Source organism: Balaenoptera physalus, assembly GCF_965194825.1.
Source record: "Balaenoptera physalus genome assembly, chromosome: 1".
Taxonomy (NCBI): Eukaryota; Metazoa; Chordata; class Mammalia; order Artiodactyla; family Balaenopteridae; genus Balaenoptera; species Balaenoptera physalus.
The window spans coordinates 127,423,810-127,451,285 of NC_138882.1; the positions used below are offsets into that span (position 1 = coordinate 127,423,810).

At 34.3% G+C, this 27,476-nt stretch overlaps 1 protein-coding gene across 6 annotated transcripts in view; it reads left to right on the top strand.

Moving 5' to 3' along the window:
• Positions 1-826: 826 nt before the first annotated feature.
• ADGRL4 (adhesion G protein-coupled receptor L4) overlaps positions 827-27,476 on the top strand; it is a 135,666-nt gene continuing 109,016 nt past the window's right edge. For 3 of the 6 annotated variants that reach the window (XM_082419582.1, XM_082419581.1, XM_082419583.1), the window contains exons 1-2: positions 829-7,417; positions 8,771-8,920. In XM_082419582.1, the coding sequence (XP_082275708.1) occupies positions 7,396-7,417; positions 8,771-8,920 (172 nt within the window). In that variant the 5' untranslated portion in view covers positions 829-7,395. Of the gene's footprint in view, positions 7,418-8,770; positions 8,921-27,476 lie in introns of all 6 variants that reach the window. The other 3 variants (XM_082419585.1, XM_082419586.1, XM_082419584.1) reach the window with 3 other exon arrangements.

Sequence of the window (27,476 nt, forward strand, 5' to 3'; positions counted from 1 at the left end):
AAAAACAAAAAGAGAAAGATGATATTTAGCCATTCTATTGACAAGGATAGTAGGGAAATGGAAAGAAATTAGTATATTTATAGGACAACCTCTAAGACCATAATTATGTGGTTCCTTTCAAATGCTTTGGTAATGGACCACAGGACATTGTAAACAAGACACATCACTTAAAAATTTTACACCTCGACCTTAACAATCTTAGCACTGAAAGTATAAACAATACATAAAGTTAATTTCAGCCTTCAAAAACAAAAAGAAGACAGTCAACAGAGGATTCATGATTTTAAAGTAATATGCATTATTTAAAAGTTTTTAAAAGTACTTTCTTGCAAGTATAAATAAAACTCTTTAATTCTCATAAATATGAGGGTAATGGGGGACATATCACAAAATTCATTGCTAATGAGAGAATACTGAAATTATTAAAAATAAATGAAGAATAATCATTAAAAAGAAATCTGGCCAATAGTATAAAGTAGTATCCTAGAAGTCAAATAAAAACTACTGAAGAGTGTTTAACATGTAGCTCATTTTTTTTTAAGGAGAGGAAGTGCCTAAGTTAACAAAAATGTCAACTGCTTACATAGAAATCTTATTTTTATTTTCTGATTTAAAGAGGCAAAGTGAAAATAACACCTTGAAATAGGATATCAACCTCAGGATTAAAGGGTCAATTAAGTGATAATAATTTAACTGCAGCTTCTATCTTTCACAGCTAGACAATTTCACACCTAAACAATGTCATTACAATTAGAGTTTAGAATTCTTTTAATTTTAAACCTATGTGTTTATATCAGGAAAGTTACTTATAAATACCTGAATACCCACTAATGAAAAGAAATTTTTAAAAAAAACAAAAACCTCTTGATCATTCAATGTTCTGGACTCAGCAATCATATTTGTCACAAAAATAAAATAATGTGAGAATTTTTTTTCATATCATTGCTCTTTGCACCATAAATAATTTTGTTTACATTTTACAAACGAGATTCATTTCCAAAAGACATCATTTTAAATACATTTTCCCTCTGTGGAACTCCATTCACAGAAAAAAATGTTCTTGGAATTATCACTAACTGATCATCATTTTAGGTTTCCATCACTTTCTTGTAAGTCATTGAATAAAACAAATGTGTTTATATAATTTCATATGACAAAGAAACCTATTTTTATTCATACATTTTTAAAATGTCATTATACTGTTACTAGAAAAGTAGTAGTATAACTAAAATTTGGAAAAATCAATAACTATTTCAGAATTTTGAAAGAGAAACTAGTGCAACTGGTTTGTGAATAATTTTTGACATATATGAGAACTAAACTCTGTTATCTTAGCCCTCCTTGTTTGACAATGTTAATGTACAAGTTATATGTCGATGATGCCTTTATATTACCATGACTCTGAGAAGAGTAAATGTTACCTTTAAATTTTTAAAATTATTTCTGTATAGGCAAGATTATTTTAGCAATTGGTTGGCTAGAGACAGTACTTTTATATTTATTTATGGTTGTAGATGGAGATGAGGGACAACTCATGGTCTGATGTCCACCTGTAATAAGATTTTTAAAAATGAGATCAGTTACAAATGACTATAAGCTAATGTATTTTATTTAGACCTCCAAATAGCTTTCTGTTTTTTAAGTCAATCCCTTCTTACAGAAGGCTATTAATAAAACAGATTACAATAGGAAAACTAAATCTTGTCTGAGATTAAAAGTTTGTGACAAAGTAGTAAGTAAAGAGTAAGAATAAAAAGATAATTCTCAAAGTGGTAGGAAGTTAATAATGATGACCCCTGGAGATTTGAACCAGAAGCTTGTGTCTTCAATATGCATGTTAATAATAATGGATGATAGTCAAGAACAAGCAGCTGAAATATGCTGACAGTTTGTAATTACAATATTTAATTTTGCTAAAAAAATTGAGCCATATGGAGAATTGTAAGAAGGTATAATAAACTAGTGATTGAAGAACACAAAGGTAGATGAAATGCAATATAAAGCACAAAGTATTACATACTTAAAGAAATAATTTAAATTACTTGTACATCCTGATGGATTCTGTAACCTCTCAGGATATTATTTTGGACAACTCAGTGAAGAAGAGCAATCAACTATAAATGAATCAATGCTACAACATGTTAAAAGCATAGCTAAAAAGTACAACAATATTAAATAGATGGTGATTTTAGCATGGTTTCTATTTTAGAAATATTGCCATTTTTAAAAAGTGAGGTCAGTTTCATATTTTTGTAACATGGAAAGGTTCAAACAAAGGAAAATACATTAATAAAATAGCATAGAAGTCAGTTATAATGAAAACAATTAGCATAATACACATACTTCTCTTTTTTTGGCCAATGACTGGCCTAAAAACATCATTTCCTAAGTGTGGGTGCTAATTTATAAATCTTTATGAACAGGAACCATAGAACAGAAAAAACATACAAAACAGAGAGATTTGCAAATGTTAAACAGAATAATGGAAATATTTAGTGGGTTTTATGAAGGCCACAAAACAATTGAACAAAGCAGGCTGGGAAGGAACTCGGATCTCCTCTCTGCCAGCCAAGGTTGAAAATTACCAGATGCTTTTTGCATCCCCTTTCACTAAAAACAATTAGTACCATAAAAGTTATTTAAGTGTTTCTGTTTGTAGCTTTGGAAACTCAATTTTTAAATTGTTCTTTTAAATACTAACTTGAGTTTTATAATTAGAAAATTAAGTTGTTAAAAGTGCCTCAATGGAAATGTGTATTAAAACATTAAAATTGTTTGATACAAGATGTCGACAGACATATAGACTCAATATAGATTGAGAGTCACAACTTACCAGGTAACTAGGTTCAGGAATTGCAGCATCTCTACGCTGACTATTTAAGATCATCAGTTTAACAGTAGACAAAAAAATGGTTTCCTACTGTTTGGGAACTATAGATTACTCTACAGTTAACTAAGAGTTTTCCTGGCTTTTTCTTTAAATTGAAATGCAAAAGATTGAGATTGGCTATATCCCAATGACATGAAATGTATCTGGAAACCTTAAAAGACATTTGAGGCAAACAGTTAATCTCTAAAATGAAAGATTTTTCATTTCTGATAAACTTGACTACACACTATTCTAGGTATTTATTAATTTATTTATTCCTTCAATCAGCACCTTTAAAATTACATGCCTATTATCCTCGAGACACTGTGTGAGGTGTCATGAAGGAAAAAATAATTAGATTTCTTACCTTCAAGTTCTAAGAGACCAGGTTAAGAACCATTAATAGAGAAGTTCACCTTGCGGAACCTCAATCCTTATCCATTCGTGGAACTTCCCTTACAATGAGGAACTGATGTCCCACGTTGGTAAAACTCTTCTTGGTGTGAACATTGAGTGTGTTGCCATCCAATTACTCTTCCCAACCTTCCACATAACTCAATTCTCTTTTTCTTTTTCTTTTTCTTTTTTTTTTTTTTTAACCTTTTGCCATCCTTTTGCCAAGTGTACATTGTTAATTCTAGGTTTGACTAAAATTGACTTGTGGTGGGAAAACATGTTTGGTAAACTGTAATCCTTTTGAGGGTCTTATGGGAATAGAGACAATATGAAGAAATCAGGAGCTACCTAAATTAAGAAATTGGTGACAAAGTTTCCATAGTTGAGAAAATTCAAATGATGTGTGAGTAATGATGATATTTAGAGATATAGTCACAGAGCTGGCCAAACACTTTGAATTCAGTCACACTACCAACGCTCAGGTGAGGAATCAGACAGTCTCACAGAGGCCTCATGAAGGGGGTCCAGAAGCTGCATGTGTTTCTCGTGCCAGTCTCTGGGGCACCATAAATACATCCATGGATAAGGTCTTCATTTCAATTGTGTACTAATTTCCTATATTTGATGCTTTAAATATTAAAGGTACTAAATGCCCAATAGTTCTGAAATGTATGTTAATGACCTTAACAACCACAATGATCTACTAAGGCAGGCATTGTTATTTCCATGTTACAGTGGGTAAACTGGTCCCCGAAGAGGCTAAAGAATCTATTCATAATAAAAGTTAGAGCTAAACCCAGGTCTTCACAGTAAATACTTTCCATAGCAAACTTCAACCTGACCAAGAACCTTTCAAGGAAACCTGTTTAAATCCTGGCACCGTACAGACAGACCCAACATAGAACTAATCATGGATTTGATAAGATCTCGCATTGCAGGATGAATATTTATACTAGTGTATTAAAACTGCAATTAGGTAGGCAGCTTAAAAGGATTTTACTTCCATGTGTTATATTTAGGCCAAAATCAAGCTCTAAAGGATTGTTATATCTTCAAAAGACTAGAAATGTCTCAGTGGTACACAAATGAAGATCGTTGATAACATTTTAAACTTAAAGTTCTACATTTCTTTGAGAATACTTCTTTAACATATACTTTTCTCTCACAAGTAAAATATTTGGAATGAAAATTCAATATATTTTTTTCATTAATGTAAAGACAACATATCCAAAATTATTCAGTTATTATATTTATTTCTCATGAAAATGACTTTGAGTAATAAATTAAGTAATTTTGATTTTTACAAAGAACAATCTTAAAACTATAAGCATCATTAAACACTTCATGCTCACATTTTACTCTCCTGTATTTTCTTGATAAAAATATATGAATATGTGACAAAGTGAGAGAGTGGCATGCACATATATACACTGCCAAATGTAAAATAGATAGCTAGTGGGAAGCAACCGCACAGCACAGGGAGATCAGCTCTGTGCTTTGTGACCACCTAGAGGGGTGGGATAGGGAGGGTGGGAGGGAGGGAGATGCAAGAGGGAAGAGATATGGGGACATATGTATATGTATAACTGATTCACTTCGTTATAAAGCAGAAACTAACACACCATTGTAAAGCAATTATACTCCAATAAAGATGTTAAAAATATATATATATATGTGAATAAACTTTTACTTTTTAATAAGAACACCCATGCAAAAAGAAAGTTTGGAAAATATTTTTAAATTGCATTTTACCTCATTTTTGTTATTTTTAAGCAATGCATGGAGAAAAATAATATTTTTTTAAATTGGTTGTCTTCTATTATCTTTAGTATAAAAATCAAGAGTAAGCATGTGTGGCAGATCTATGGTGTAAACTATTTTATGACAGTGATTTTAAACATAGGTACAGTGTTTCAGTTTATCATGTGTCTTAGGAAATAATATATTTCTATATTTATGTCTTTTGAATGATGAGTATACACAGTGACTTCATATGATAAGTACAGTTCAATGACTTTGGAAAAACTAGCTTCCCATAAATGGAGCCAGGTCTTCAGAACACCTCGAATTTTATATTATAAAACTGGGCTTGTTACTTTTTCCCCTTCGAAGCCACTCTTCATCCTATCTTTCCTCTTTTCGTGAATGGTTCCAACCTTCTGCTCACACAATGAGAAAATCTTCACACTGTTTTAAGCCTATCCCTCAACCTTGGCAAGTCAACCTGATGTCAATTTTCTTTATCTAATCCTTTCTCCAATCTGTCCCTATCTCCCCCATCCCAATACTCCTATCCTGGTTCAGGCATTTGTAGTCTATTTCCTGGACTATTCTGGCTTCCCTGCCTTTGATGTCTCCATAACATCCCTCATTTAGACTGCTGCCAGAGAGTTTTATTCACTGAATCACTGTCTAGCTTATTAAAAAAAAAAAAAAAAAAAAAGGAATTTAGGGCATTTAAATCACCTTTCCAGACTTCCTGGGTAGCAATAACTGATGACTACTCATTTTTGCAATACCCTTCTCAGAGTGGTACCACTATAGAAGGAATATAGCAGGGTGACTGAGAGCACCAACTCAGAAGCAAACTAGCCTGGGTTTGAATCAAACCGGTCAGCTAGACTAGCTGTGTGACTCTGGGCAAATCACACAACACCTCTGTTCCTCATTTCCCTCATTTATTGTGGGACCACACTCAGGAGCTTTTTGTATGAATTAAATTAAGCTAGAAAGGGTCCAGGAAAATGCAACAGAGAGCCAAGGAAATATGTCTATACATAAGTACTTGTATCATTGTGACTTGTGTCATTGTGACAAGTTTTAGCTGTTGCCCCACTATTTAAAATCTTTTTGGAGTCCAAGGGCCATGGCTTGATCATCTTTGTGAGGGTACTCTCTGTACAAAGTAGATTCTTAGCAGAAGTTTGTTCAATTAAACAGAATGTATATGAAATGTGACAAAGGTGTGCCCAACTGTTTTTAGGTGGAATGACTTGTGTCAGTGACACAAACATCTGTTATTTCTTTTCTTTAAATCAGCTTTATTGAGGTATAATTTCCATGTGATAAAAGGCACAATTTTAAGAGATGAGTTCTGCCAAATGCATGCATTTAGGTAACCAGCCTCCCAATCAAAATGAATAGTATTCCCATTACCCCACGTTTCCCTCTGTGTCTCTCTGCAGTGAATCCTCACTCCCCACTCCAACCTCAAGTAACCACTGGTCTGCTTTCTGTCTTATAGATCAGCCTTGCCTGCCAGTTATTTTTAATTTTTACACTAAAAATCTTTCCGTGTTTCAACCTGAACGATCCGTATCTATGTAATCAACTCATATGTAGTAACATGAAAGGAAAGCTATACAGGATGCACCAGGTGTTCTGGGGAGGGGGCTGGTGAGGAGAAGGGTAAATTTTAGTTGAAAGTGGAAAACAGCATCTTGTACTTCATAGCCATTTAATCCTCGACAATTGGCTTTTCTGTTTGCTTGTTTTTTACTCGGTCATTTTAGACACGATCCTAACCTGAAGGCTCTGTAGGCAAGACAGAGTATCTTTATTCTACACTCTGGAACCCGGAGGCCCCACAAGGTGCGGCCTCAGTGCTGGAAACCAAGGCCCTGTTGTTTGGATCCAAGTTTCCAGCCTACTTCTGGGCCCAGAGTTCCTTAGGGAAACGCGTTAGTGAAGAAAAAAAAGAAAAGAAAAGCTGTGTCCCGGAATTGAGGTTGTAGGAAGGACCCCTGATAGGCAGTTCGGTAGGTTCTCTCGGGCCGGGGGACGCTCCACGGGACTCCGGAACGCATTGGCTTTGAGGGCGGCACCCTGAACGCTGCCCGCGGGAAGGGGACGACATCACCCCGAGGGGTGCGCGGAGCGCAGCGGGCTGGCAGCCCCGAGGCCGGGGGTGAGGTCAGGGTGGCTTGGGGGCCGGGCCCGGACGTGGCCTGCAGACTCAGCGCTGGACGCGCGCACTCACACAAAAGAGGCCGGAAAGTGGCGGGAGGAAGCGGGCGCGTCACGGGGGCCGCAGCCGGGAGCCTGGCGCGCCCGCCCCGCCGCGTCCCAGGTACACGGCCCGCTCGCCCCGCCGCTCCGCCACCGCCACCGCCACGACCGCGGCGCCGCCAATGAGACTCCTCCCGCTCCTAGGTGAGTGCCCGCGCCCCGGTCGCCCGGGCTGCCCCGGGCCAGCACCTGTAGGGGACAGGCTATTTCCAAGGTGGAACTCACATGCCGAGTGCGTTTGGCCAAGACTCCAGGGGGAATTGACACAGTCCTTCTCAGGATGTTTTTCTCCTTGGCCTTTCAACTCTGGAGTTCGATATTCAGTACCCAGGGGCCAAGTCATCTTTTTATTCCTGCTGACAAAGTCCTCAAAGTCCCAGACTTTGACCTTTCTTCTCATCTTCCCCCAAGACATTTGGGAAATCCAAACCATTAACACTTGTGGGAGGTTTCCTGGCCTTTCAAGGGGACTGCTGGCCCAGACTTTGGGTTCCTTTAAAATACCATTCCGATGATACTGTGCAGAAAGATAACAAATCACATCTTTGAAGCCGAATTAATTCTGGTTTAGACGGTATATACAGCCCTATGTGAGGCTGGGATTTAGAAATGAATGTTTAAGAATCTCTTGTTACCAGATAAGGACAATTTATCTCGGATGACTGTTTTCAGAGTAATGACTTGCATGCTTCATAACTGTCCATCCCAAGCGGGTTTGTCTTGAGAAGGTCTAGGACAACAATAAAAAAGGAACGTCCTACCCTTTTCCTTATCTTTTCCTAACAGCTCACAAAATACCATTGCCAACTTTGTTTTCAAAAACTCTGAAATAAAGGCTTGTTCTCGCTTATGCTACATGTTATTGGTCATGTTTGTCTGGTGTTCCATTTCTGGAAGATCGATCTTTGACCAGTATGTTGAGTTGATTTTTTTCCCCTCTAATGGGAGAAAATGTAAAAGAAACTTTATTATGGAAAAGGCAGAATTTTAGAAGATAATTAGAACACAGAAAAAAAATAATAATTGCATTTGTCCTCCTGAATGGTATGATATGTTGCTCTTCATCTTAAAATAACACAGGTTTGACTTTGAAAAGACACAAATACTCAGTTCACCTTGATTTCTTTCTGCACAGAATCATTCCCAGGGGAGGGATATTACTTTACAATCATGCAGCTACCTTTAAAAGTATCTCACCTCAAGGTGAAGGGTCCAGTGATGTAAGAATGCTGTTTTCTTTATAAAGCCAGGTTGCTTACTACATTTTAGCTTGGTTGAGGTTTACTTGATAAACACTGAGACTGAAGAAAAGCGTTACATTTTTTACTCACTTGCTCATGTCCTGTTATTTACCTAAATTCTCCTTTGGGAAATTCTCATAATGCATTTATCTAAATGGAAAGAAAGAAGGATAGTAATGTATATATCATCTAACTCAACAGTGGGAGAAGGTTTTTCTTTTTCTTTTTGAAAAGGTGTATTCTCTATTTTCTTTAGTGGGTTTTTCCACTTTGCTGAATTGTTGCTACACTCAGAATTGTACCAGGACACCTTGTCTCCCAAATGCAAAATGTGAAATACGGAATGGAGCTGAAGGCTGCTATTGCAACATTGGGTTTTCAGGAAATGGTGTCACAATTTGTGAAGGTAAACAATCTTTATTACCTCTTTTGGAGTATATTGTAAGATTAAATTCTGATATGATTGCTTTTTTCTTATCGAGAAGTTAAGTTGTCTTACTTTATACTGTTTGGTTTCATGCTATTGATTAAAAAGCTTAATTAACGAAACGATAAGTTTAAACTTCCCAGGTCAAAATTTATACTTGATTATGGACTTTTGATGACTCCATGCATACCTTATTTTGGGTAAAGATTGCCCTTGAACTTAGGCTGGAAAACTAGGTTCTGAGAGCAGAGTCAATACCTTCAGGAACAAAAGAACAGATAATTCATGAAGTCCAGGCTATACCCGTATGTGTTGCCCTCAGATACCTTCCTTAGTACTTGCCTATCTAAATTTGAGAATACCATTAAGAGATTCGAGGTTTTCTCCTGCATACCCTGGATATATACCCCGGAGAAAGAGAGAGAGAGAGAAAGAAAATTTTGAAATATATTCTTTTCTGAAAAAGTAGATCCCATTTATGGAACTTTAAGCTAGAGCCCAGAGCAAGAATGCCAGGAAAGTTCCTTCTAGGCTACAATTTAGCCCATTGACTTGATGAACAGAACACTATCCCATAATCAAATTTAAGTGATTTCTTGTCTGTAGTCTCCATCACCACCATGCTTCTTCTTTCCTCAAGCTTCACCCAGTCTTTATTCTCTCTTTCAGTTTTAGTAGAATCTAGTTTAACTAGGTCAATAGAACAACATTCTGTGTAGGAGAGAGCGAGAAAAAAAAAAGTTCCAAGCTATGTAAGTTAGTTTTAAAATATGATTAAATGGCAGTTTCAGACTGGAACTGTGTGGTATTACACTCCTAAATGTATTTAAGATAACTTGGACTTTTTCTAATTAAGCCAGGATATTGTATATTGTTAATATTGCATGTGTTTGCTTATAGCATAAACAAGTTGCGTCTCGTGATTCAATTTGATAGGCTCTTAAAAAAGATTAAATACGCAGTATATAGTAAGACCAGACCTCATCATAATTAGTTTAATGCTTAAAAATGTGGAGCAAAGCTACAGTTGCTTAATGGTGCATTAGATCAGGCATTTCTGCTTGTACATGCAGCCGGGATTTGTAATTTACTATTCTACAAGCACTACAAAATTCTTTCCATAAATAATCTTAGATTTTTACTGTGTATTTAATTGAATGGCATTATGGCAAGTTGATAGTTGAGTGACCTTCAAAATATGGCATCAAACATATTAGTGCGCTTTTCCACTAATCATTGCAAATTGTACCAGAGTACTTCATAAGCAGTGTTGCCTTTTTGTTATTTAGATACTTTTCAAGTGTCATGATTACCATCATTAACATCAATAATTTTTCACAATTTGGACCTTCAGCAGCCAAGCAGTTCATAATCATGTTTTTAATGATTTTTTTTTAAAAACACATCTTCCATTATCCAATGCAATTGTTTTTCCGCCTGCTGTTTAGTAAATAGTCAGCTGAAGGGCAGAAAATATTTTCTGTTGAAAATAAAAATATTTCAAGAGCTTTGGCCCTGCAATTTCTTTTCATACAGAACACAGTTTGTAATGGGAATTTCTTTCCTTTTCAAGTTCTTCTTAAATTCCCTTATTTAAAGAATGGTACATATACACTTGTGTTAATATTCACTATCTGAGGTTTACAGTATCCTCTTAAAACTGTTCAAACAGTGGTTTTCATCTTTTTCACATTTTATTAATCCACTGACAAATTTGGGACACTTTTTTCAGTAAATATATTTAATATGATTTTTGGAATCAGAACACTGTGTTTTCAACTGCTGACTCATCTAGGTTATATTTTGGGTTTGAAGAATCTTGTTGGCTTTTTTCATCTCTAAAGAGATTCCCTATCTTTCCTTATCTTTCTCTAAGATTGTTAGTAGGTCTCTAAGAAATCATTGGACAGAATTTTTGTTACAGAAGATGCCTGCTTTTTGAGGAGTGAAAATTGTTGTTTTTTTGGCATCATTAACATCATCTTCATCATCTTCATAAAATCTGACTCCCTCCAAGGCATGCCAAATAAATGTCATGATAATAACCCAACCTTACTAAATGTATTCTGTTCCAAGAGCTAGTTTTGAACAAGTTATTTAGACTTTGGATTACGTGGTCCCACAGAAACAAGTTTTAATAGTAGTGAATTTATTTCACTTAATTATCTTTTTATTGAACAAGTATTTGTTGAGCACTTTCATCATCATCATTATCATTATCACGATCATCATCAGGATAGTTAAGATGTATTGTTCACTTAGTCCAAGATATTAATTAGCATAACATCTTCATCCGTTATTATTCCCATTTTATCTATAAGGAAATAGAGTGTTAAAAAGGTTAAGTGAAAATCTCAAGTGACACAACAAATAAGTAGTGGAGCCAAGATTTGAGCCCAAGTCTGTCTAATTCCAGTGCCTGTATTATTACTCACTGTGTTTGACCATAAGGCCTCTGCTTAACAGATACTACTATGCCCTTGGGTTAAAATAATCAATAAGAAATTGACCTTGATTTCTAATATATCTGAGGACAGTTACAGAACTATGTTAATAATTTGATACAATGTTATAAAAGGTATTAAAAGAGGTAAGTTTGAGATGTGCAGTCAACAGCAAGGAAGCTTTCCAAGTGGAGGTGACATTTATGCTCAGAATTGAGAATAAATAGGTTTTATTAAGACCAACAAAGTGACAGAGAGAAGTCAGGCAAAAGGAATCAGCAGTAACAAAAGCCTAGAAGTTGAACATGTGTGTTTTTTTTTTTAAGGAGCTCCAAGTATTTCACGCTGGATATATATCACAGGTATCTTAGTTGAGGGGTCAATGGCAATTAAGTCAAGATGTCAAAGGTATGGACTTTATTCTGTTAACAAAAGAAAGCCTTTGGCAGGTATTAAGTAGCTAAGTTACATGACAGATTGTATGTATTAGAAAGATGACCCCATTAGGTAGAGTAAGAACGGATTAGCAAGGGTCAACTCACAAAGGCCATTTACCCAGCCTGTAAAACCAATAGTACAGTTCATTATACTTTATGCTCCATCTACCCAATGTACTTTAATCTTCATATCAAGCAGTTGAAATAAAAACTACAGATGCTGTATTTTACTTACAAACAGTATTATTGCTGGTTATAACTAGCTTTTGTTGAACTCCACACTACAGCCTTTTGCATATGAGAGAAGCAGGACTCTGAAAGCTTAAGTGAGTTTCCCAGTGTCCCAGGCTAAAGTGATAAAGGTAGGACTCAAACCCTGGAATCTCAGCCTTCTCTAAATTACCAAAAATGTCAGTGTATTACCAGTCGCCGGACATAATTAGTTTAGTACAGATTTTTAAACCAAAATTGGTGTAACAGTATCATTTTAATAGGAATTTATTTATTACCACTTTATTGAGGTATTAATGGGAATTTATTACACACTTATCTTTATGCTGACATGTAAGTGTATTTTAAGATAGGAGGTGAAAAAGTGTGGAGAAATTTTGGGGTACATTTAAAGGCTTTTGAAATTGTTGATGATGTTTAACTATAAAATGTAGGTTATTTTAGTTCTTTAAACATATATTACTATTGCCATTCCTTATGGTTCTCAGTACATTTTTGGCTACCTTCTAGTGCACAGTAGTTACAATTATAGGAAGTTAAAGATCCCTCCTCCCCCAGGTAATTATGAAAGTGTTAAAAAAGGGAAGGAAGGTTAGAATGGCTGAAAGAATCTTTGGCTACACCTAAAACACTATATTGCTTGAGTTGGAATAAACTGAGCTGTGAGAAGCAAGAAGCAGGAACCAGGGGAAGGATGCAGTGCAGTGCATGTTTGAGTGTAAGGATGGGGGGGGGTGAGAAAATAGTCTCCCTACTCTCATATCAGCTCATTAAGTGGGGCTGTTTTTTGGGAAGTTTCATGGAACAAGAATGGGTAGGAAGAAAACAACTGCCCCAGGTAAGGAGAGGAAGGGTCAGGAAGGATGTAATTGACTACCAGTACGCATGTATAAAAATCTTTTCAGAGGTTGAGACATGCCTATTATGAACAACATCACAAGCACTTTACAGAAAATAATGAAGTCTTGGTGCCTGACTCAGGGAGACATACTGTATGATTAAAAAGTAGTTTTTCATTATTATCTAATAACCATATGTATGCTTGTAAAATTCAACTGGAAGAATATCATAATAAACTAGAGAGCAGTATGAGGCTGGTAAAGGTAAAGAGAACAGTGTCACAATAGCTATCTAAAGAGCAGAATGTGGGAGAAGTATTAATTAAAATAGTCCACTAGCATGAATCAGCCCAGGATAAAATAAAAGTGCTGAGGACATGTGATTGCTTCCATAACAATTTTTTCTTTAGTAATAAAGAGGATGCTCATCAAAATAGGCAAACCAATAGTCATCAGAACAGATTCAAAGCATACAAAATGTATATGTCATGAATATACACATCAGTTAACACAATTAGATATACTATCTAAACTATGTCCTACAAATAATAACCATAGCTGTAAATATTTAATGAAATGATAATATCCATAATAGAAATGTGAACAGAAAAATAACTCTTACATACTCTTCTTTCCATCACATCTCAATGATATTTCATATTTAATAATGACATATGCATATAGTCAAAGCTATATAACATACATATACCTTTTCACTTTTATGAAGTATAGTCACATTCTGTATGTGAATGATTTTTCAGAACAAACATGCCAGAATAACAAACTAATTGGTGTCACCCATTTCTCACTCAATTAAATATCATTGTCTAAGATGGTTTAATTATGAAAATGATGCTATCAGTGCTTAAAATTTTATTAGAACTCTTACTTTATAATTTATATGTGTAATATAATAAATTAAATTTAAATAAATTATTTAAGTATATATATATTTTTTTCCTATCCTCAATGACAGTGAGATTTTGAGAGTGGATTTAATCTTCAGAAACAACTAAGAGAAACTTTTAACCAAATCTGATGGGTGAAGTGGAAGATTAATTGCCAAAATGGTTTTAAGAAAATGGTGTGTGGTTATAAAGTAATAGGAGGTGAAATACTTTTCATGAGTAGCATGGAACAGAGACAGTTTTTTAAGTTTTGAAATGTTTTGATATTGCATATAATAGCGAGATCACTAGAATAAATGTACTAACTTTCAAGTTGTTAATTCTCATTGGGATGCTTATGTTCTGTTATTTGTTTAAAGATAGTTGTATTATTTTCATGCATTCATTTCATAAGCATTATCTGTTCATCATGAATCCAATTCCAAAGGGCACTGTTAATATCTCTAGCTCTAAAAGTAACAAAGATAAACCCAACACATTGTTGAACTAGATTCTAAGTGTATACCAGCTTACTTAGAAATATTTTCGTTAATATAAATATTTTATGAAATAAACCTTACAATGTAGGACAAAAATGTCATAAAATGTATCAGTGCATTTTGGGGACCAGGTCAAGCATTTTCTTATATGATAAACACCATCATTACCTTTTTAAAACATCATCATTACCTTTACTTATTTCAACAATTGGAATATTCATTTTGGCCCTGTCATTTTTGAAACCTATTCTAGCTTTGAAAATTTAAAATATGGTACCCTTAATAATTTAGCATACCAACATTTTATTTCTGTTACCATAAAAGATGGTCCATCAGTTTAGTTCTGTCATGAACATGGCAAATTAAATAGTCTGGTTACCAAAGTTAGCCTATTTATTGAGTGAGACAGTTGGAACAAAAACAAGAAAAGTTAAAGTTTATAATCGTCTTTAAATTGTACTGATATTTAACTTCTGTGGAGTTACATACCCAGAAGATAGAATGGATCAAAACTTCCTGCATCAGGTCCCTCTAGAAAAGTGATTTTTCACAGCAGCTTCTAAATCTTTTTTGTCTTAAGGCTGCAAATGGGTATCTTTTGAATATTTGTTTTCATTTCTCATCTGGCATCATCAGCTCTCCTAGTAGTTCATCTACAACTTTTCTTATCCTTTTACATTTGTTACATTTTGTAGTATTGCAACTTAGGAGTACAGCATTGAGTAGCAGCCAGGGCTAGCATTTTCTTTAATTTTTCCCTTTCTCTCTCTCTTTTTCTCTCTGCCCCCCTCTCTATGTCTTTCTCTCTTTTCTTCTTATTCCAGTCCATAGAAGGAGGTGTCTTCTGGTTTTTAAGTAGTATTTAAGGAATATTTGAAGATTTAGAAATCTATGTCTCAATAACATTACATCCACATCTTCCTTCATATGTAATATGTTACTAAAAACTCTTGAGGAAGCAAAATTTTTTTTGTAAAACAAGTGTATTTTTACATACTCCAGAGGAATTTCTTAGGAAAATGAATACTAACACAAACTTGAAAAAGTATGAACTCTAACGTGCTTCTAGATAGCTGTGTATCAACTTTTTTTAAAGTGAGGTGCATATTTCCATGGGCATTCTTGTACTGAATGGAAAATGTAACCTGTTTAAAAAATGATAGTCTAAATTAACCCAAGGCTTACATTCCAGGATGCATGATTTCTGTGAACTTCATCCAAATAAATAAAATACCTTTGCCAATTTCAGAAATTCTTTTCCTTGTAACTAGAAATATGACCTCTTTTGTCTGTTGACAAGAAGGGTTACACAATAGAGAGAACAAACTCAAGCACAATAATTAAGTAGAACCTCCTCAAAAAATCCACTCTATAAGATTACAAATTCTTTTACCAGATAAAAAGAGAAAAATAAAAGAATAAACCATTATAGAAACCATCTTTATGCTAGTATTTTATTTATTTATTTATTTTTGATTTCTCAACTTTTTTATTTATCAAAATTGTTATAAAAAAGCTTCCATATTTTTTCCTAATAAATTGTTTCCAATCCAAGTTGTCACTATAATGGTTCTATGATATTAATAATTTGAGCCCTAATACCCTGCTTAAAATAATCATTTATTTGTCTTATGAATAAGTTCAGGGTTCAAATGCAAAAGTTTTAAATGGATATACTGTGTAAAACATCTATGTCATCCCTCTGAAGGAAAGAAGGAGGGAAGAAAGGAAGGAAGGGAAGAAGGAAAAAACATTGAATTTGCCCTCAGTTTAGCTGCCACTTCCTAAGGGAAGCCCTTCCCAACTCCAGAACCCCAGGCATCACAAATAATTGGCAGTTTGTACATATTGACCATCTTTACCCATTTCACCCACCCTCCACCCCCTGCCTCTGGTAACCACCAGTCTATGTATTTATGAGCTTTCTTAAAAATTCCATATAAAGTGAGATCATACAGGATTTTTCTTTCTCTGTCTGACATATTTTACCTAGCATAACGCCCTCACGGTCCATTCATGCTGTCACAAATGGCAGGATTTGCTTCTTTCTCATGGCTGAATTTTATATATATATATAATTATATATATATATATATATAATTTTATATATATATAAATAAATAATTTGGCATATTATGCCAAATGTCCTTTATCCATTTATCCATCGATGAACACAGGGGTTTCCAAGTCTTGGCTGTTGTAAATAATGCTGCAGTGAATACGGGGGTACAGATTTCATTTTGAATTAGAGTTTCTGTTTCCTTCATACAAATACCAAGTAGTGGAATTGCTGGATCATATGATAGTTCTATTTTTAATTTTTTGAGGACCTCCATACTGTTTTCCATAGTGGCTGCACCAATTTACATTCCTACCAACAGTGCACAAGGCTTCCCTTTTCTCCACACCCTTGCCAACACTTGTTAGTTCCTGTCTTTTTGATATTAGCCATTCTAACCTGTATGAGGTGATATCTCTTTGTGGTTTGATTTGCATTTCTCTGCTGATTAGTGATTTTAGGTGCCTTTTTAATTACGTGCTGGCCATCTCTGTATCTTCTTTGTAAAAATGTCTATTCAGATCCTCTGCCCATTTTTTAGTTGGATTTTTTTTCTATTTTTTTACTATGAGTTCTTCATATAATTTGAATACTAACCCCTTATAAGATATATGATTTGTAAAAATTTTCTCCCATTCGGTACGTTGCCTTTTCATTTTGTTGTTGGTTTCCTTTGTTGTGCTTTTTAGTTGGATGTAGCCCCACTTGTTTATTTTTGCTTTTGTTGCCTTTACTTGGATCAACGTCTTTGCATAAGTTCTGGAAACAACTCTTTCATAGTTTCCATGGATCGTTTTTAGGGGAGAGGGTGAGTGAGATGAACTACTGGTGAAAGGAGGGTCAGTGTGTCAAACTATAGCCTCTGTTACTGTAGGTGGCCTCAAGGCCACAACTGATAGTCATTGTCTATCACCCCAAAAGGAAACACTGTACCCATTGAGAAGATACTACTTCTCTCTCTCTATCAGGCCCTGGAGACCACCAATCTGCTTTCTTTCTCTATGGATTTACTTATTCTGGATATTTCAGATAAATGGAATCATACAATGTGTGACCTTTGTGTCTGGCATCTTTCACTTAGCATGATGTTTGTGAGAATCATCCACACTGTAATATGTATTAGTATTTCATTCCTTCAAAAAATGTTTTTGGCCGTGTAATTGTTTGATATTTAATTGCTCCATTCCTTTTTATGACTGAATTACTATTCCACTGTAGGTATATACCACAATTTGTTTATTCATTCATCCATTGATGGACTTTTGGGTTATTTCCGTGATTTTTCTATTGTGAATAGTGCTGCTATAAACATGTGTGTACGTAGGTTTGTTTGAGTGTTTGTTTTCAATGATTTAGGAGTGGAATTGCTGAGTCATATGGTAATTCTATGTTTATCCCAAAAAACACACCCAAAGAAACTTCCTGAAAGTCTGTCCTTGTCTCAGAATCAACTTTTCAGGGAACATGACCTGCAACAGTATGGACAGTGTCCCATGAGAGCTTATTAGTATTTTATTTTTAAAAAGAAAAGGAAAAAAGAACTTGTGTCATTTGAGTTTTGCTGATCAGCTCCACAGGTTTTAAAACTAAAAACTTCTCCATATCTCCTCCCTCTATTTGTATAGATGATTCACTTTGTTATAAAGCAGAAACTAACACACCATTGTAAAGCAATTATAGTCCAATAACAATGTTAAAAAACTAAAAACTAAAAACTTCTCTTGTCTAACTGGACAAGGTCATTTTTTGCAGACTAAGTTTCAGGAATCATTTTTCTAAGTCATCCTGTTTCATGTTTATCTCACTGGACAGTTATGACAATGAATGAGATACAAATTAAGAAGTATCCTGAGATCTTAAAGAAAGGTGTAATATGAATCTATGATTTTGGATTTTCCCAACTAATCTATAATGAAACGTGAAAATGTTTCTTCATGTAGAAGTCTCATTTATTTTTGATTACTTTTTAATCAGTATTATCTACATGGATTCATTGCATATTTAGAATCAGAAAAGTAATATCAGATAACTAATGGCACAGAGCATTAAACAGAAATAGTAAATATCAACACAGAAGTTCTGAGCTCTAATATCAATAATCAAAAACACTTATTCAAATTTCTGTGTTAAATCAATCCTAGATAAGACTTACTATCTGATTTGACATTATCAGAGTGCTGGGTTTTTTTTCAAGTGAAGACTATCAATTTGTTTTTACTGCAGGCTAAAATGTTGATTCATCATATATATATATTTATATACATACGTCATATAATATGTGTTGCTGATGATAAAGCATCAATAGCAATAAAATTGTATATCATTTTTCTAGCATTAGTTTTCATTTTTGGCATGCAAAGTGAACATGGCAGTTGTACCATCTTATATTTTATGTTCAGTCATATCTTTAGGAACTGCTAGGAAATTTAAATTAAGTGAAAATTGTGCTCTAAATGTGGAATTTTCATACATTTTAAACCTCTGTTGCTTTTCAAGAAAATATTGGTATAAAGAAGAACAAAGGAATTTGGAGATAGCACCTTTAACACCGTAAAGTGACTCACTGAGTCTCAATTTTTTCCCTTTGCTTATTAAAATTCTATTATTTTGTCAATATTTTAAGATTGCTATCTTCATTTTGCAAAATTGATGGTATTTCTTTTGTTGTTGGAATGTCAGTTTTCTACAGTCCCAGTTTTAATAGGGCATTAGCATACTTCATAGCCAACTCCCAGTGATTTTGGAAGCAAATTAACCAGTCTTCTGATTATCCATTTTCACATTATTTCTCTTCTTCCTTACTTAGTCTCTTTAATGCTTAAATAAGGAACTTCAGATTTACAGCTTATTCACAAAAAAAGAGTAATAATATTGGTATTAATTTGAGTGCTTTCTCCGAGCTACCGTCTATTCTAAGCACTTTACATGAATTTATAAATTTAATCCTCATAACAACTCTGAAGTAAAAGCTAGTATTATTCTCAATTTATAGGTTAAATAATTTTCCCAGAGAAAGTAGCTTCAAACAATCTTCTCATATGATCCTCAAACTACTATGTGAATTGTCTGCAAATAATGAAATTGAATCTCATTAAGAAAAAAATGAATTATTTTGGTTCTACCCCTCCTACCTCGATTCTGCTTTTTTTGTGCTACATTATCAAAACAACTGATAAAAAGAAAAAAAAATGTGTGGTGTGTATATTTATGATACCTTAGGAATAAGTGCAGAGAAGTTAAAACTATTTACAAGTTTTAATAGCTTGATGAAAATCATAGGCCAGGAACAATTGTTTAACTCCTGTTTATCTATCTCTTTCAAGCCCAATGAATTGAAAATAAAATCAGTGAAATCAAAGGAGGCTCATGAGAAGTCTACAAATTAAGAGTGAACTTCTCAAAGCAGAATCCAGTGCTACAAATGGGGGTAGTTCAATGTACACAGAGAAGGCTTCAGTGAAGATGGTGTCTTTTCCCTGTGGTGGTCATATTCTTTACCCTTCCCAGAAAGGGAGTGGAAATCTAGGTGATTGGTTGGGACATTATTTTCCTAAAGCTGTACAGATTGATCTCCCTATTTCCCATTGGTGTTTGCTCCCAAATAAAGCCAAGAAAATACTCTCAAAGGAAACTTTGTCATCTGCCTGTCATCACCTAAGGTGCAAATTAATACTACCTTTCTGCCCACTCCCCACCTATGCTACCTGGAATAATGCCTGAAACTTGCCCCACCCACGTATGCAGCAAACCCAGAACTCTTGCGCTAAAGAGGTTGTAATTGTCAGGCAAAACCTGGGTCATGGTACCTGTGATAATCAACATTGTTCTTTAGTTATAAACATAAGGGTCTTTTAAGGATAACCAGTCATTGGAGAAAAGCCAAAAATACAAACACAAAGATGAATAAATAGAACTGGCCTGAAAAAGATACTTTCTAGGGAGAGAAAAGAGGTTGAAGGAAAAACTCCAGTTGATACCCTCAAAGAGATTCTCAAAACTTTTGCATCCTAACAAACAAAACAAATAGAATAGGCTTCTGTGTGTGAAAGAGCTATTATACCAGAAAAAATACTTTCTTCTTTGGTATATCCCATAACCTTTGTGCTACTCAATTCCTTGTACCTCCTTTATCCTTTTATTCATCCCCTTTCTTAGAAATCCATCAAGACAATAAGCTGGTAAAATTGTCAGTAATGCAAGCAATTCTTAAAAATCACCAGAAGACTGAGACTAAAGTCTCTATTCCTGGGTTTTCTCTCCTATGAAAATGATCACACACCGAACAGGGAAACTACAAATTTCAAATTTTCTTACACATCAGTAGAAGATACCCCTGGATTGCATAAGTCAGAATATTCTTAAGTTCATCAACTGAGTACAATCCCCCTTTTTATAATAACCCAATTTCACCCCCTTGTGATCTTTTCCATTATCTCTGCCTTCACCTCTCCCAAATTCCTCCCCTAGTTTATCTCAAAGGTGAAACAGGGTAGTCAATGTGTCTTTTGGCCCTAATTCCATGATTTGCTGGTAATTTTTCACATATAATCTCATTAATATGGGGATAGAGCCCATACTTGGTACCCAGGAATAGTGCATTGTTGTTGAAGAACTTCTGCTCCATTTGATTGAACTCAAACTTTGTTTTTGACTTACTTACAAATTCTGTGGTTATAATATTGTAATTATCTGCAATTTCCAACCTATGTTGTTTGTTTTCCCTGAGTAATTTCCTGAATTCACTGGCTAATACTCTTGATAGTTCATACAAAAAGATCTATTTTTCTCCTCCAATAAAATATATTTATCTTCTGGTCTATGTTATTCCCAAATTGAGGCAATAATGTGCAATAAAGCAGCAGAAAAATAATACCCAGAGACTGCAGAACTAAAAGGCAAAGATGGAAAAATACGAGAACAACATGGAGAACCTAATATTCATCTAATAGAAGTCTTATTAAAGTAGGATCAGACAAGATTTAGCAAAGGAAATAGCAAAAGATATAAGACAATTTCCCAGAGCTTAAGAAACACATGAATCTTCAGTTAAAAGAGTCCTCTAATATTCAACTGTCTTTTGCATAATATGTTTGTGCCTTGCTTCTCAGCTTATGTTTAAGGAATACCTATTGATATCTTGCAATAAAAGAAGAGTATAGTTTACTCCATAACCTGTCATTTTTATTTATACATTCAAGATGTTTATTACCTTTATGTACCTAAATAATAGAATATATAAGCTGCTTCATTCCTGTAGCATAGGTGAAAACCTACTCAAATCATGGGGACAGAGTGAGAAAAAGTGCTTTTCAAAACAACAGTTGAGTGACTCTTATCATCAGGAGAGTGAATAGATGCCAAGCAGCCAAAAATCAACAATGACCACTACAAGAAGAGTTTCTATCAATCCTTTGGGCCTCCATTTCTACATCCATCTACTTTCATTTAACCCTTTTCTGAGACTAATTCTAGTTTAAGAAAGGAGGGGTATATTTTAGAAATACTGTGATATTACCCCATCATCTAAAAAATAAAATAATTACTACACCAAAGTCTTATCTTCCAGGTTCCCATTATTGGATCCCTTTGTTATATCCTTGTATCTCAGTAACTGAGAGCCAGCCCTGTAATTTGAACCCTCCTAGTATGCCATGCCCGAGTAACTAAATTCTCTGATAATAAATTCTCATATGACTGTATGAGGTCTCCAAGCTTGTTATATATATTCTAGTCCTGTTCAACTGGGACTGTTATGGTAATGGTTATTAATGTCTCTCTCAGCTTTAAAATTCTTTGATTCTGTTATTGTGAGACTTTCATTTGGACTGTAGTCAATATACAGTTCATCTACTTTTTGGGTAACTAATGGATTTTCGGCTCAATTTAAAACATGAAAGTGAAACAGATATGGATTTTGGTCTCTTGCCTCTAAACTCAGTGCACTTTCCACTCTACTACCCTGCTTTTTACTGCGATCTCTGGAGCTGGCATGACCGATGCAGGTGAGGCTTTCATCTACTGCTTGTTCTCCCTTCTCCCTATTCATGGCCATAACACCATCATGGTACTCTTTTCTGCTGAACCAGGATGTGACCTCAAAGTTCTTCTCCAGGCAGATGTTACAAATCAGTAGAGGCAGGCACATAAATAAAACTTATTTTCCATTATTTCCATGATTGTTTTCTCTGGTGATTTCCTCATTTGAAAGGATCTTCTGGACGAATCTTCAGTGAACCCCCCTGTATTACAGTGCTAAAAAGTAAGGTATTAAATAGGATATGATCAGCAAGAGGAGTGCTATATCAGAGTCACCTGAATCATAAAAAAAGAAACAAGAAGGCTATAAACCTTGATTTTTATATTTGCTCCCCTCTGGGAAAGGTTTAGTCACTGTTGTATGTGGTTGAGAGAACCCCTTTTGAATAAAATGATACACATATTCATTATGTGGGGAGGAGGGTTATGATTCATGTGATTTTATAAGTACCATTTCATGAACAACCTGGAACCAAATGCTACAAAATAGAACTTGTCCTTGTGTTGCAATTTCAAAAGAACATTGATGATTGTTTATTTATAACTGTGATGGGCCAGGGATGTTGAGAGTGGACTTGATCAGAGGGGCAGTCTTCTCAGCTGGAAACCTGTAGCTAAATTTCTCCATCCTGAGGATTTCATATAGTTCCAGGCATCAAAATACTTTGTGTCAGACTCAATAAATGGGACAGGATAATCAGCTGTGTGTGTGCTCAGGAAAGAAATCAGGCACTTACAATGTTGGAAAAATTATAAACTGAGATTCATTGTCTAAAACTCAATACACATGTCACTTTCTTTGCAAGGCCTTATTTCTATATGTTAAGAAAAATTGTTTGCTTTTTCATCTTCTCATAATTTCTTTTTTATTTTTGCATCAGTTCATGATATTGGAATAAGTGTTGATGGAGTCTGCCTGCTTTTTTTTTTTTTTAACATCTTTATTGGAGTATAATTGCTTTACAATGTTGTGTTAGTTTCCTCTGTATAACAAAGTGAATCCGCTATATGCATACGTCTATCCCCATATCCCTTCCCTCTTGCGTCTCCCTCTCACCCTCCTTATCCCACCCCTCTAGGTGGTCGCAAAGAACTGAGCTGATCTCCCTGTGCTATGCAGCTGCTTCCCACTAGCTCTCGATTTTACATTTGGTAGTGTATATATGTCAATGTTACTCTCTCACTTCATCCCATCTTGCCCTTCCCCCTCCCATGTTCTCAAGGACAGGAATAAAGACACAGACATAGAGAATGCCTGCTTTTTAATAGTGCCTGGGGAATCCCAACAGTGACTGCTGTTTGAGGAGAGTAACTAATTCTTATTCTTGAGTGGATCCTTGGAAACTACCAAAATTCCTTGGATCCAATCTGTAAAATACTATGGATTGTTTTTGAGTGGTTACTCTGATTGGTTGGTGCCCCATTCTTATTGTTCCTTGCCTATGCTGAATTTATTAAGACACTGTGAGTGGTATTCCTGCTTGCATGGATCAGTACCTAGATTTGCTTGAATTCTATACATTGTAAGAGACCCATATAGCAAGATTACATTAGGTATTATCCCATCCCAAATATTTTGCTGTAAATAAAGACTATCCATTATAGCCAGATAGAAAGTGTGCATGAATGATCAGTTTGCTTAATAAACTTCACATTGGTTTTCTCCAAACTGTCTTTCCCTATTTCATTTTGAGTGATCAACTGTGCAAGACTGAATTTCCGTTAACTTATCTATTGCTCCTTTGAACATTTTCATGAATTAGGAAGCAGTATGTCCTAAAGCAGGGCCATTTGCGATATTGGCACTAATACCTTGTGATGACCTCCTGTTTTTGAAGCATCCTGGCCCTAATCTTCAGAGTCCCAGGAGTCACATTGACGACGGTATTTTTTTTCTGCATCTGATGTGTCACATATGCTGTTTTCATAGAAATCCTAGTAATTGGGAAATTATTAGCACTTAGAAAAATGATATTTTCACTTCTAAGCATATTACTACTTAGTTCTTTCTTTAATTTCAAAACAGAATTTTATTCTGTGTTGTTGAAAATATCTGTCTCACATTTATCACTCTTTCCCATGAACTAATCTTTTTAAATACAACATTACATGAAGCTGTATTTATACTTCAGTTACCTACTTAAGGTGAAGTTTTATCTTTTTTTGCATTAGTATGTACAAAGTGAAGGACAAATTTTATTTTGTTTTTTATCAAACTCTAAATTTGATTAAATAGAATAAATTATCACATGAATGAATTGGGAAGAAAAAAATATTCTTACTCTCTGTAACTTTAAATTACTTCATTAGAATTTTAATACTTCCAATATATAAAGATTATGAAGAAAATACTCTTCATCTACAAAAATGTTGTGTTTAATTTTTAAAAATGTGTTGTAACCCTTCCTAAGAGTTATTCACTTCCTTGCTTTAGGAAACATTCCTTTCATGCTATCTAGCAGTGATGAAATCAACTAAAAGAGTATATGTTTAGGAGGATGTGTGAAAAACGCTTTGAAAAACTCTAATGTATTATCTCAGATAATTTCTTCTTCTTGTCTTCTTGAGATATGATTTTATATCCCATATTTTACCAACCATCAAACTGGTGCCAAGAATCTGAATTTATTTTATTTATTTATTTATTTTTTTAATTATTAACTATTTTAATAGCACTAATCTGTGTTTCAAAAGATAGTTTAAAAGTTAAACCTCTTTACATCTTCATCAGTAAAATCAAAATATATATCCCAATACAAACGGGCAAAGGACAATTTATAAATAAATAAATAAAATGGTCAAATTGAGTAAGTTTACAACATCATTAATAACAAAAACCATTGAAATTAAATGCAATCTGAATTTATAATAAATAGATTTTTTAATTTGTTGGTCAGCTGTATGAGATAATACCACTATGTAGTGTACATTATACAGCATCTGTATAAATGTATCAAGCATTTTGAATGTTAAAAAACAGAACAAATCATTTTTGTCTGCCATGAAAGTTGTGATTTTCTGGATATTAAAACATTAAGGCAGTATTATTGATACATTTCAGCTCCTTTAACTATTTTGGTCCATTGCCATTGAGGGAAAAGGTACCAGGACTTAAATTACCGTAGTCTCCTGTGTAATTGTGGGTAGAGTGAGAATAAGGATTTTAGGAGAAAAAAACATTCTGTTTAAAGAAATTGGAATATAGAGAAAGAACTTCAGCACCTGAATGTAATAGACGATGGTATTTTATATTCAAGTCAAAGAGTTTTCATTAAGAATGTGATTATTTTGAGTGTCATTGGCCTGAAAAGCTCGATTCCTGCAAAGTCCCTTTAAATGGAATTTACTGCATGGTAATGGTATTTCCCATATTAACGTGATTTTTCCCACAATGTTATGTTCTGATAATTTATATTACCAAGAAATCTGGATTAGTATACAGTATCAGAGATTCTCTTAATAACTGTTTAAAAGTTCCCAAACAAATTGCTAGAAGATAGAATGCCAGACTGTTCAAAGCCTGTACTTATTTTAAGGAGGAAATTAACACTTTGGTCCTTCATTTGCCATGGAAAAAAATAAAGACATTCTCTAGGAAGATTAGAATCCAGCCAAACATTGTAGGCTATATATAGCATACAAAGCCTTGTGCCATTTATGAAAATGCTATCAGGGAGAAAACCCAATGACTGAGTTTCTGTACTGTATATTTTAGGGACACAGATTTAATTTAGAGATTATGGTTTGAAAATAAAATTTACTGTAAGAGTGTTTTTAGCTGATAAGAAATTGATTTTGTGACCTTGTTACACATTAATTGAACTATCTGGCAATATGTCTTGACGAGGTTTAAGGAACCATACACACTTGGAACCGTATCATTCCTTCATGTTGAACTTGCTAGTTAATCACTTTGTTACCATTACAGGGAAGGAAACTACTTTTTGTGTGGGGTCTGAATAATCTCCTATGGCATAACAAGTGGTTTTTATGTAATTGACATTATATTTAGTTGTTTCACTATATTGAAGGTGGAGTCATTTAAGAGTGTTATCCTTATAGATTAACATGGTATTTTGTATTTTCTAATACTTTAAAGGTTATATTTATAAAATCAAAAATAAGAAAGTGTGTGCACATGAGCATAGACATAAAAATTATTTGTTATTTAAATTATTCAGTGAATTTTAGAATGTAGTTTTTAAGAACTTACAGTAGAATGAAGTTAGTCAGGTTATCAGTGTTCTACATGTCTTACATGCTAGCTTATTTAACAGGTGTTAACTCAGGACATATTTACAGAGGAAAAAATGAATTGCCGAGGAGAGTTCAAACAAATTGTGAAATTTGTAAAGTCTTACCAAAGAACACCAAAATATATATTTTTTCCTTGAGATTCTTTGGGTTGACTAACCAGGTCAGTTATATATGCAATAATTATGCAGGAAAGTGGGCATCTCCACTTTATTTCTCTTTTGTGGATATAACCTCAGAACTAAAATTTGGGTCATGTTTCTTTAGTGACATCATGTTGTTAGCCTTCTGCAGATCAAGAACACATACTGAGTCTTAAAGAATTTGTTATTAAAAATGTCATTGGAGTCATGTTTAACATTTAAGTGGGAAGGAATGTGCTGTTTTTTTGTGCATTTTTGATAATTAAAGTTGACATGTGCAGACAACTAAATCAATTTTGACGAGATTGAACAGAAGTTGAGTTGGTTCTAACACTTGCTTGATAGTTTTGTATTTGTGGAAAAATTTTGATATTTTGAAATAAGAGCGTTCTATATCCTTTGTGTCAGAAAGATTCTTACGCTAGCTAGGTTTCCTGGTGCCATATGGAGGATCTGTTCTGAAGATAATTTCTGAACCTTTATAAACACAGAAACCCATTGAGAATACTAAAAAAAGTACAACAAATCTCTGTTGTATATGCAATGCAGGAAAGCAAGCAGATGCTTGATTAGAGTGTTGTGTTTGTTTAACGAATGTGATGTTCCCTGCAGCAGTTTCGTAATGGAATACCATGTGGAGAAGAATTTTTTTTAAATATGTTTTGGACTTTGAATTTCAGTTTATTAGTAGACAAATATGTCAGA